The following is an 11,498-nucleotide window of genomic DNA, read 5'->3' on the forward strand; positions in this document are numbered from 1 at the left end:
CCAGCCCCTTATTTTTTTATTTTTATTTTTTGGTCCGGTTGTGGGGCCTGAACTCTTGGCCTGGGCACTGTCCCTCAGCTCTTCAGCTCAAGGCTAGCACTCTACCACTTGAGCCACAGCGCCACTTCTGGTTTTTTTCTTTTTTGCTTATGTGGTGCTGAGGAATCGAACCCAGGGCCTCATGCATGCAAGGCAAGCGCTCTACCACTGAGCCACCTTCCCAGCCCTTAAGACAACTTTTAACAGAACACACAGTATCAACTGATGCCTTACTCAGATCTGGCTCTATAAAAGTTTTGCAAAATGACTTTGAAAATGATTTCAAATAACAGTGCTGTGGCAGCAAGTCTTCTGCTTTCACTGCTGTGGGTCAAAACAGTGAAAGAGGAAGTGCCCTACAGGGTGGAGAAGCCTGCTCCTCACTGTACCAGGCTTCAGTTAGGTCTGTGTGGTCTCTCCAATTTCTTAGATATGTAGAGTTTAGTATATAGTAAGGGGTTCCTATAGGATCAACTGTTACTTTTATTAGGCTTTTTTTTTGTTTCTACTGACCTTCTGTGTCAAAATAGCTGGGTGCCAGTGCCTCATGCCTGTAATCCTAGTTACACAGGAAACTGAGATCTAAGGATCAAGGTTCAAAGCCAGCCTAGGCAAGGAAAGTCTGTGAGACTTTTATCTCCAATTAACCACCAGAATACCAGAAGTGGCGATGTGGCTCAAGTGGTAGAGCACTCTTCCTGAGCTGAAGAGTTGAGGGACAGCAGCCAGGTCCAGAGTTCAAGCCCCATGACCCACCAAAAATCCCACACACACAAAGTGCCAAATTTTGTTTTAGGTTTTCAAGGTATTTTATTATTTTTTTTACAAGATACTTGAGACCAATGTTAGTCCTCAGTTTTATTTCTGAAAGTCTGGTCTACAGGAAGATAAACATGCCAATGATGCCTGAAGTGGAAATAAAGAGTAGATGGATGATACCTGTCTTTAAATGGTTATAACCTATTTGGTACATAAAGTAGACATGTATATCAGTAGGAAACATTTCCAATGAGACCAGTCATCTTTTCAAACCTGAAAAGGAAAAATAGAGAAAGTTAGTAATGAAATTTATTTTATTTGGATTACAGCTCATACCATCCATTTTATCACATTTCTGTTGGGTAGAATACTTTTTAAAAAGAAGTAGCTGCAGACAACTCTTCAAATCCAATGATGCTCCTAAAACATTAGCAGTAATGCTGATATTAGAGTTTGAGTCTTACCCTCAAACTCTTCTTTCTTTCTCTCTCTCTTTCTTTCTCTCTCTTTCTTTCTTTCTTTCTTTCTTTCTTTCTTTCTTTCTTTCTTTCTTTCTTTCTTTCTTTCTTTCTTTCTTTCTTTCTTTCTTTCTTTTTCTTTTTCTTTTTTTTTTTTTGCCAGTCCTAGGCCTTGAACTCTTGGTCTGGACATTGTCCTTGAGCTTCTTTTATTCAGGATAGCACTCTACCACTTGAGCCACAGAACTACTTCTGTCTTTATCTGTGTATGTGGTACTGAGGAATCAAACCCAGGGCTTCATGCATGCTAGGCAAGCACTCTACTGCTAAGTCACATTCCCAGCCCAGCTCAAACTCTTAAATTAGATGATTGGGAAAACCACTCAACCTCTCTGATGCTCTCTCAAACCAATTCTCTGCCCTAGAATATAATAGACAATTCTAATGGATTTTTAGCATCAAGGTACCCTGGCCTAGAAGACTAAAAAACAAATACAGTGACTTTCCAGAGAGTCTGAACAGGAGATCAAAGGAATGAGACAAATGCAGAACTATGTCACCCCTTCTCTTTTCGGAGAAGAACAAAGCCACTGCTATGCCAAGGAAAAGAATGTGGTTCATTTTCGAAGAAATAGCAGAAATGCCCTCGCTGGAAATAAGGGAAGACCAAACCCTTGCAGGGGGGTTGGATAACTAATTGCCACGCTAGCAAGCCTTCTGCTCTGTCTTTAGAGGGTTAATGATGTTGGCAAAGCCACAGCCCTGCCAACAGTTAGACCTGTGGCTACCGTTCATGCCGCAACATGGGAGAAAAAAAAAAAAGAATTTCCATAGCATTCTTTTTTTGTCTGCTGACATGGTACTCTGATTAATGTACCAGTACTGAGGCTTCTCTTTAGGGCCTTACATTCCTGCTCTACCACTTGAGCCATAGGCTCACTTCTGGTTTTCTGGTGGTTAATTGGAGATAAGAGTCTTAAGGACTTTCCTAACCGGGCTGGCTTTGAACCACAATCCTCATATCCTAGCCTCCTGAGTAGTTAGGATTACAGGAGTGAGCCACTGGTGCTCAGCTTGAACCACATCTTTAATCTAAAAGGTCCCCCCCCTTTTTTTTTTTTTTTGCTGTTGGGTCCAGGGGCCTGAATTCTGGGCCTGGGCGCTGTCCCTCAGCTCTTCAGCTCAAGGCTAGCGCTCTACCACTTGAGCCACAGCACCACTTCTGGCTTTTTCTGCTTATGTGGTGCTGAGGAATGGAACCCAGGGCCTCATGCATGAAAGGCAAGCACTCTACCACTGAGCCACCTTCCCAGCCCCTTTTCCTTTTTTTTTTTTTTATTGTTATTTTAAAGGTGATGGTACATAAAGGTTACAGTTATATATGTGAAAGAATACATTTCTTTTTGGACAATGTCATACCTTCCCTCTTATACAAAGCAATTTCTTTGTTGTTGTTGGGGTTTTTGGTTTTTTTTTTGCCAGTCTTGGGGTTTACACTCAAGACCTGGGCACTGTCCCTAAGCTGCTTTTTGCTCAAGGCTAGCATTCTACCACTTGAGCCACAGTGCCGCTTCTGGCTTTTTCTGTTTATGTAGTACTGAGGACTCCAACCCATGGCTTTATGCATGCCTCACAAGCACTCTACCACTAAGCCACATTCCCAGCCCCCCCCCAAACAAGTTCTTAAAAGTAAAAAACCCACCTCCAGGATGCTGGTTAGTTGTCTCGCTCTATGAAAAAGAAAACAGAAAGAAAAATACTTTAAGTTTTACTTATAAAATACTATGTGCTAACAGCTGTCCAAATCTTCTAGTGGTAAGACTGGGAGAACAGGCTAATGTTTCCTAACTCTTGAACGCTTGTTTATAATTACCCAGTAGGACTTACTCCCTGCCTACTAGCCTCAGAATGAAACCTAAACCAAGACAGAAAACAGTAGGAGGGGCCAGGATTGTAGGAGGCCAGGATGGTGGGGTGTCAGGCTTCTTGATGCTAAGTGTCCATGAGGCTGGAGGAAGCCAGCGTGTGAGAAGAGTGTACGCGCATGCCTGGGTGGGGCGCTGCCACTCCTGGTCTCATTGTGGGGGGGCTCCTGTGGCTCCGGGAGCCCGCGGTGCCAAAATCTCTTTAACTGGTGACACTGATCAGTGTTTTAGGCATTTTTCCTGACAGCCCTAGAAAACCTGCGTTTTCTAAAAGCCCAGTGACTCTACTCAAGTACAACTTTTCAACAGCTCAGAAAAATCGTTGAAAACTTACCCCACTTCACTACCATGGGCGTTTTCAGAGTGGAGTGAGTAACTTTGCATGCATATTCATCCCTGTCATTGGGAGTGAACTCGGTATGGACCAGAAGGTAGAAAGACCAGTCCCTGCTGAAAGCCAGATCGGACTGTTCCACTTTCTCTATCTTCTTTCCATTCTTCAGCAGTTCTATTTCGATCTGAGGTGGATGAAAACCCGACACATAGCAGTTCAGGTAATTTGGCTTCCCATTCTCTGCTGGGTGACGGGAATAGACTTGAACCTTTGGAACAACTGTGAAACATCAGAACAGAACATTTAAAAATTGCCAGAATAGCAGAATAATTCACTTGAGGCTAACTTGGCCTCAAGCTGAATCAGGCACTGAGTGTTAAATCTGGTCTTCTATTTCTCTCCTTTTCCCTCCCTCCCTCCCCGAGTGTGTGTGTGTGTGTGTGTGTGTGTGTGTGTGTGTGTGTGTGTGTGTGTGTGTGTGTGTGTGTGTGTGTGTGTGTGTCTGTCTGTCTGTCTGTCTTTCTCTCTCCTGATCCTTGCCCTTTAGCTCTGAGCCTGGGCACTGTCCCTAAGCATCTTTCCTCAAGGCACTCTACCACTTGAACTATGCACACTTCTGTCTTTCTTTGTGATTAATTGGAGAGGAGAATCTCCCAGACTTTCCAGCCTGGGATGGTTTTGAACTGGGATCCTCCGATAGTAGTTTTCTGAATAGCTAGGATTATAGGTGTAAGCCACTGGTGCCAGTGTTGGCCTGGAATTCTTTTTTCTGATTTTTTTTTTTGTCGGTCATGGGGCTTGAACTCTGGGCCTGAGTGCTTTCCCTCAGCTCTACAGCCCAAGGCAAGCGCTTTGCCTCTTGAGCCACAGCACCACTTCTGGTTTTCTAGTGGTTAATTGGAGATAAGAGTCTCACGGACTTTCCTGCCCGGGCTGGCTTTGAACTGTGACCCTCAGATCTCAGCCTCCTGAGTAGCTAGGATTATAGGCATGAGCCACCGATGCTCAGCTGGCCTGGAATTTTTTAATGAATTTAATGAAATACAACGAGATTTTGCAAATATATCATCATAACTCTTCTAAGAAGGGATTGTGTGTGTGTGTGTGTGTGTGTGTGTGTGCGCGCGCGCACGCGCATGTGTATGCCAGTACTAGGGCTTGAACTTGGGGCCTGGGCATTGTCCCTGAGCTTTTGTGCTCAAGGTTAGAGCTCTACCACTTGAGACACAGCTCCACTTCCAGATTTTTTTGTGTGTCCAATTGGAGATAAGAGTCTTAAGGACTTTGCTGCCTGGGTTGGCTTTGAACCTTGATCCTTAGATGTCACCTCCTTGAGCAGCTATCATTATAGGTGTGAGCCACAGGCACCCAGCTGAATCTGAGCTCAGCTACTTCCTAGCTCTGTATCTTTGGAAGAGTTATTTCAGCTTTTAAAATTAAAATTAAAAAGTTAAGCCATGCTCGCAGTAAAAATGCATAGATGATAATGGATATGGACCTTTTAGAGACAATTAACATTACACATGTTCAAATATTACCCAGAAATGGTTTAAATATAATATGTATGTATTTGGGAGTTTCCCAAATAAGATTTTTTTCTTCTTCAAGCAGAGAAGATGAGAGCATATAGCCAGACATTTATAAAGTGCTCAAGAGCCAAGTGCTAGTAGCTCACACCTTTAATCATTGCTGTCAGGAGGCTGAGATCTGAGTCTGGAGGCTTAAAGCCAGCCTTAGTAGACAAATCCCCGAGACATTTATCTCCTTGTAACAACAGCGGAAAGTGGAGGTGGGCCTCAAATGGGAGCAGGCCAGATGCCAGCCAGCCTTGCCACAAAACAACAACAAAAACGAAGTAAGAACGCAAGGATCTGAGTTCAAGCCCCAGTACCTGACACCCCCCCCCCAAAAAAAAAAAAGAGGCTCCAGATTGTGGGTCTAGAATAATCTTGGTAGCCATTTGGATTGCCCTCTTCCCCAACTGACAAGTCTCCACTTTCTCAAAGCGGAAGGCAGACTGTACAGTTTGGAAAGTACCAGGCAAGGTGCCAAAAGGCCAGCCCTCTGCGAGGACATTTGGAGGTTCAGGACTCTCCACCTTGCTCCAGAGAATCCCATAAGGGAAGGGGAAGATGCATGCTGGTTTGTTTTTGGCCTGGGGCTTGAACTCAGGGCCCAGGCCCTGTCCCTGAGCCTCTCAGTGCTCAAGACTAGCGCTTTACCACTTGAGCCACAGTGCCACTCCTGGCTTTTTCTGTGTCTGTGGTGCTGAGGAATCGAACCCAGGGCTTCAGGCAGGCTAGACAAGCACCCTACCCCTGAGCCACCTTCCCAGCCCCAGGAGGCATGCTTTTCAGACACGGATTCCAGTGCGTTTTGTGTCAGGTTCCACTGCAATCCCGACCTGTCATTTATCCCTGGTGTCACTTCAACTCCGGGAGCCCCCTCTCCCCCCTCCGTGGGGTGCGGGGAGACCCTCTGATGCTGGAGCATCCTGGGCCTAAGTGAGCCGGGGGAGAGAGAAACTGGGGGTGGGGTGGGGGGGCAGAGTGTCACCCAGATAAGAGAGTTCCAAAAGGGACAAAGGGAAGAAAAAGTGGGATTGGGGGTGGGGGAGGAGGAGGAGGAGACGGCACTCACGTTCCACCGCTTCCAAGCCCGTCAAGAAGAGCAGGGCCACCAAGGCGAAGACCACGGGGCGAGACATCTCCACCAGCCGGCCGGAGTTCGGAAGGCGAAGGCGAAGGCGGGCCCCAGCGCGCGCACTTAAAGTCCCCCGCGCGCCCGCCAATCAGGAGCCAGCCCGTCCCCCGCCGTCAGCTGTCTCCAGGCAGGAGGGCGTCCGGCGGGTTGGAGAGGGACTTTTCCTGTTTTCAGTTTCAATTTCTGAACAAGTCCCGTGATGCCGAGGCCTGGGCTGGAGTGAAGGGGTGGGGGTGGGGCTCGCTGTGCCATCTCGGGGTGGTGGGCACCCCCGCTTGGCGCCCCTGGCAGCCCCTACTCCTATAGACGATTCCCTGGAAGCAGCTTGCATCTCTCCCTCTCTTGGGGGCAACTCTCAGCATGGAGAGTTCCTGGCACAAACCCGACTTCAGCTTGTCGCTGCAGACCGAGGATTTGCTGTAAGGTCAGGGTGTCTAGGCAAGAAATGGAATAAAAAAGAAATCCAAGGGACCTCCAGCTAGCTGTCTTGAAGGCAGTTCAGAGAACCATCTAGAGTGAATGAAAAGGATTTGGGGGTTTTATTTTTTTGCCTTTTGAATCCCAGCAGAGAGAGGTTTCTTTTCCGAAACTTCTTCGTGTGTAGCTTGGCTGTTGTTTAGGTGATGATCTTTGTTCAGTTGATGGGTGCAAAGGCCAGGACAAGGCCACTGATAAGAAATGCTGAAACTGCTTACAGCTTTCTAGATCCCTTAAGATACAGCCTTCCTTTTATCTTACCATCCTAGAACAGTACCTGGCCCATAGTAGCTGCTTGGTAGACTTGAGTGAATTCGTGAAGAGGTGATAGAATTATCCCCCACTCATTTGTGTGATGGAGAAACAGGCTATTCTCTTGGCAATCATTCTCTTGGCAATCAGCTTGGAAGACAAAGACCTTAGCCATATTACTCAAGAGTTTCCATTGATTTCCCATGGGCTTAGCAAGAAAGTTCACCCCCACTATAAAATCATGACAGGCATACAAGCTGAGAAAACCTACATACTGCAGGGCATGATGGTCCATGCTTACCCTCTTAGCACTGGAGAGACTGAGACAGGAGGATCACAAATATGAGGCCAGGCTGCTCCAAAAAGAAAGAGAATGTGGGCATTGGTGGCTCACACCTGTAATCCTAACTATTCAGAAAATGGAAACTCTGGAGGATGGAAGTTTGAAGCCAACCTGGGCAAAAAATCTGTGAGACTCTATCTCCAATTATATGGAGGTGTGGCGTAAGAGGAAAGGAAAGGGAAGGAGCAAGAACTGCACATTCCAAAGGCATCAATCATAAGGGCTGGGAATGTGGCTCCGTGGTAGAGCGCTTGCCTAGCATGCATGAAGCCATGGCTTCGATTCCTCAGTACCACATAAACAGAAAAAGCCAGACGTGGTGCCTTGGTTCAAGTGGTAGAGTGCTAGCCTTAAGCAAAAGAAGCTCAGGGACAGTGCCCAGACCTCAGTTCAAGCCTCAGGACTGGCAAAAATAAATAAATAAATAAACAAATAAAAATAAAGATACCATAAGAAAGGTACGGTCTTTACATTGCAGCCAAGTCCAGGAATCTTTACTGAGTGAAACAGTAAAGAGGAAGTATACCATGGAAACCGGGAGGGACATCTTGGAAATCACCACAGTTTGAAGGGAGTTTGTGCTGGACTCCCCCAAGGATCACAACAAACAACTTCCTGCATTTCTTTCTTTTTTTTTTTTTTGAGTCCGGTCATGGGGCCTGAACTCTGGGCCTGTGTGCTGTCCCTCAGCTCTTCAGCTCAAGGCTAGCGCTCTACCACTTGAGCCACTTGAGCACCGCTTCCGGCTTTTTTTCTTTTTGCTTATGTGGTGCTGGGGAATCGAACCAAGGGCCTCATACATGCAAGGCAAGCGCTCTACCACTGAGCCACCTTCCCAGTTCATGCATTTCTTTTACATAATATTGAACTTTCAATAACCTCTATTGTGGAGCCATTTCTAAGCTAGAGAAAGTAGCATACTTTCCACAGGTCTTGTGGAATAAAATAATGAACAGAGAGGTTCCTCCCACCATACCTAACATGTAGTGTCATGTTTAATAATTACTATTGTTTTTTGAGGTTTTTTTTGGCCAGTCCTGGGGCCTGAGCTCAAGGCCTAGGTGCTCTCCCTGAACTCTTTTTTACTCAAGGCTAGTGTTCTACCACGTGAGCCACCACACCACTTCTGTATTTTTTTCTGAATAGTTTATAGGAGCTAAGTGTCTCACAGACTTTTCTGCTGGCTTCAAACCACAATCCTCAGATCTCAGCCTCCTGAGTAGCTAAGATTATAGGTGTTATCTACAGTACTTGCCAGTGCCTGGAAAATACTATAAATATTTTTCTTATTGTGAAAATACTGTACAGAAGGGTTACAATTACATGGGCATTTTTTTTTATTTGAAAGGTGATGTACAGAGGGATTACGGTTAAGTCAGTTAATGAGTACATTTCTTTTTGAACAGTGTCATCCCCTCCATCATTTTCTCCAACCCCCAAGTACTGTACTTCTTAATGTTGTTATTTTACTTCTTTTTGTCCAAGATTGGGACTCAAACGCAGTATCTGACGCTTATTTTTGCACATTGGCTGGCACTTGACCACCTGAGTCACTCCTCCAATCTTTTACTAATTTTTCAGCTGCCCTTTCTATAACTTTAAAATGTAGATGAATTTTTATTCATAAAGTTAATAGATAAGACTCTCATTTAATATGCTTAAGACTTGAAGTGTTAGTGTTGAATTTTACTAGAAAATGTTAATGTTGCTGGGTGCTGGTGGCTCTCACCTGAATCCTAGCTACCCAGGCTGAGAGTTAAAGCCAGCCCTAGCAAAAAAAGTCTGTGAGACTTATCTCCAATTAACTACTAAAAAGTTGTTGGAGATGAAGGTAGGGCTCAAGTGGTAGAGCTCTAGCTTTGAGCAGAAAGCCATGTGACAGCTTAAGGCCCTGAGTTAAAACTCTAGTTCCAGCGCCAAAAAGAAGGAAAAAGTATTTTCCATTTTTGAGTACAAGTTCAGTATATAAGTGTATGACCATTTTAAAAATGTCACAATTGCTTGGTGCTGATGGTTTACTCCTGTAATCCTAGCGACCCAAGAGGCTGAGCTCTGAGGATCACAGTTCAAAGCCAGCCCAGCCAAGAAAGTTCCTGAGTCTCTTATCTCCAATTAAGCACTAAAAAAGGGGGAAAAAAGACGTTGGGCTGTGGCTCAAATGGTAGAGCCTGAGCCTTGAACAAAGAAAGCTCAGGACAGTGCCTCAGCTTGAATTCAAACCTCAGGACCAACACACACACACACACACACACACACACACACACACACACACACACACACACACACACACACACACACACACACACACAACCCCCCCCCCCACAAAACTATAAACAACCCCTAAGCTTCTTGAATATCACTGTCCAACCCTTAGAAACAATTGTGAAGATTTGGATCATATCCATCCATCAGAAATTGTCCAGAACAATAAGGGTACCACTGAGGACAGTCCGAGCCAGCTCCCACAGAAGGGGCTGCTCAGCTGACAGCTCTTTTCCCAAAGGAGCCAAAAAAATACATGAGGAATTTGACAACTGTCAAAGAGTGAAACCCTACCAGACCCCCAACAACTCACCACTTTTAAAGGAAGAGTCTACATTAATGGGTGCTTGCAACAAAGATCTGTCCTTAGCATTCTTGACAGTATTTAACATTTCTTAACTCAGTCAAAATACTTGCAGAGAGTTTAGTCACTCTATCTCTACCAATTTAAATGGAACTGACTGCTAATTATTTTTTTTAAAGATTCTTCTCTTTGTCATACTTGGGTATTAGGCAGAATAATAGAAGATCTTACAAAGGTTTCCATAGTGTCTTTCCTAGAACCTATGAATTTCTCACTTTTCATGGTGTAAAATATATTAAGGGGGGGCTGAGTTCAGGTCCCACGACCGACAAAAAAAAAAAAGATATATTTAGGTTAAGGACTTTGAGGTGAGATTATCAGAGGTCATTTAAGTAAATTCAATGAAATTACATAGGTCCTTTGAGGAAAGAAATTTAGACTGGAGGTGTGGCTCAAATGCTATTCTTTCTTTCTTTCTCACCCTTTGGTCCAAGACCAGGATGTTCATTGGATGGCATATTACCAACTGAGCCATGCCTCCAGCCCCATCAAATGGTATTCTCTAATGAGCAAAAGGCCCTGAGTTCAATCCCCAGTAGCAGAAAAAAAAAAAAAAAAGGCAGAGAACATTTCATGACTGTGGTTATAGCAGAGTAGTCAATGAGACGCAATCTCAGATGAAGAGGCCATGAATCAAGAAATGAAGGCAACCTTTAGAAGCTGGCAAGGTCAAGGACATAGTTCCCTAGAACTTTCCGAAGGGAATGCTACCCTTCCTAACACCATGATCTTAGCTCCTTGAGACTTGTATTGGTCTGCTACAGAGATAAACGGCAAGTTGTGTTGTTTTAAGCCACTGGATTTGTGGAAATCCCTTGCAGCAGTAGTACAAAACCAATTCATCCCCCCTTTCTAGAAAAACACACATTTGGACTTGGTTACCATGAATCTACTTCAGTGTAAATATTTGTCTTTCCAAAGTCTAGTTCATCTTTTGGTTAGCCAGACTATGCCATCACAGAGTACTTAGGGTACACTCAAATTGGAAGCATATATCGTGGGCTGTGTAAGAGGAAGGGCTTTGGAATTGTGCTTGCTCAGGAGCTGGGTTCTCCACTCCTACCCTGATCTTATCTGGTCTGGCTCAGCCCCAGCGAAGCAGGCTCAGCACACGATGTGAGATTCACGGGAATCTCACCCTCTGGTGCTGCCATTTTGGGCTATTTCACAGCTACGGCAATCCAAAGAACTAGACCACTCCTGCCTTACCAGTGGTTGATGAGGTATGAGAGTAACACAGACAGAGGGGGCCCCAAAGCTTTGTCTTTGTTCTTCTTATTCTTGACTAAATGCTTTTAGCCCGTCTATATAGTCTCAGTGTTCAAAACAATCATTTAATTATTCAATAGTTATTTACTCCATGATACTATGATAGGCACTGGGGAAATCTCTCCTCCAACGAGGTCGCAGACTATAATGTGTAGACCCATAAATATATCATGATCTCAGGACAACAGCAGACCTTAAGGATGAGCTTACAGAGACCTGGGTATCAAGGACATAATGTGAACTTTAGACTGTAATTCAGTGCTAATATACCTAATTGGTGGGGGGAAGTGGGGAGGAAGTATTTCGATAATTT

General features: G+C 44.7%; 1 protein-coding gene across 1 annotated transcript; it reads right to left on the reverse strand.

Annotated features, from left to right (window-relative positions):
• Positions 1 to 824: 824 nt before the first annotated feature.
• On the reverse strand, positions 825 to 6,263 carry LOC138804897 (beta-2-microglobulin-like). Its single transcript, XM_069989416.1, has 4 exons — positions 6,156 to 6,263; positions 3,516 to 3,794; positions 2,959 to 2,986; positions 825 to 1,071 (listed from the first exon to the last, which is right to left on the reverse strand). The coding sequence occupies exons 1-3, from the start codon at positions 6,220 to 6,222 to the stop codon at positions 2,973 to 2,975; spliced, it is 360 nt and encodes a 119-aa protein (XP_069845517.1). The 5' UTR covers positions 6,223 to 6,263; the 3' UTR covers positions 825 to 1,071; positions 2,959 to 2,972.
• Between the last annotated feature and the right edge of the window lie 5,235 nt (positions 6,264 to 11,498).

The sequence above is a fragment of the Dipodomys merriami genome, unplaced genomic scaffold (genome assembly GCF_024711535.1).
Source record: "Dipodomys merriami isolate MVZ:Mamm:240054 unplaced genomic scaffold, mDipMer1.0.p SCAF_379, whole genome shotgun sequence".
NCBI classification, from domain to species: Eukaryota; Metazoa; Chordata; class Mammalia; order Rodentia; family Heteromyidae; genus Dipodomys; species Dipodomys merriami.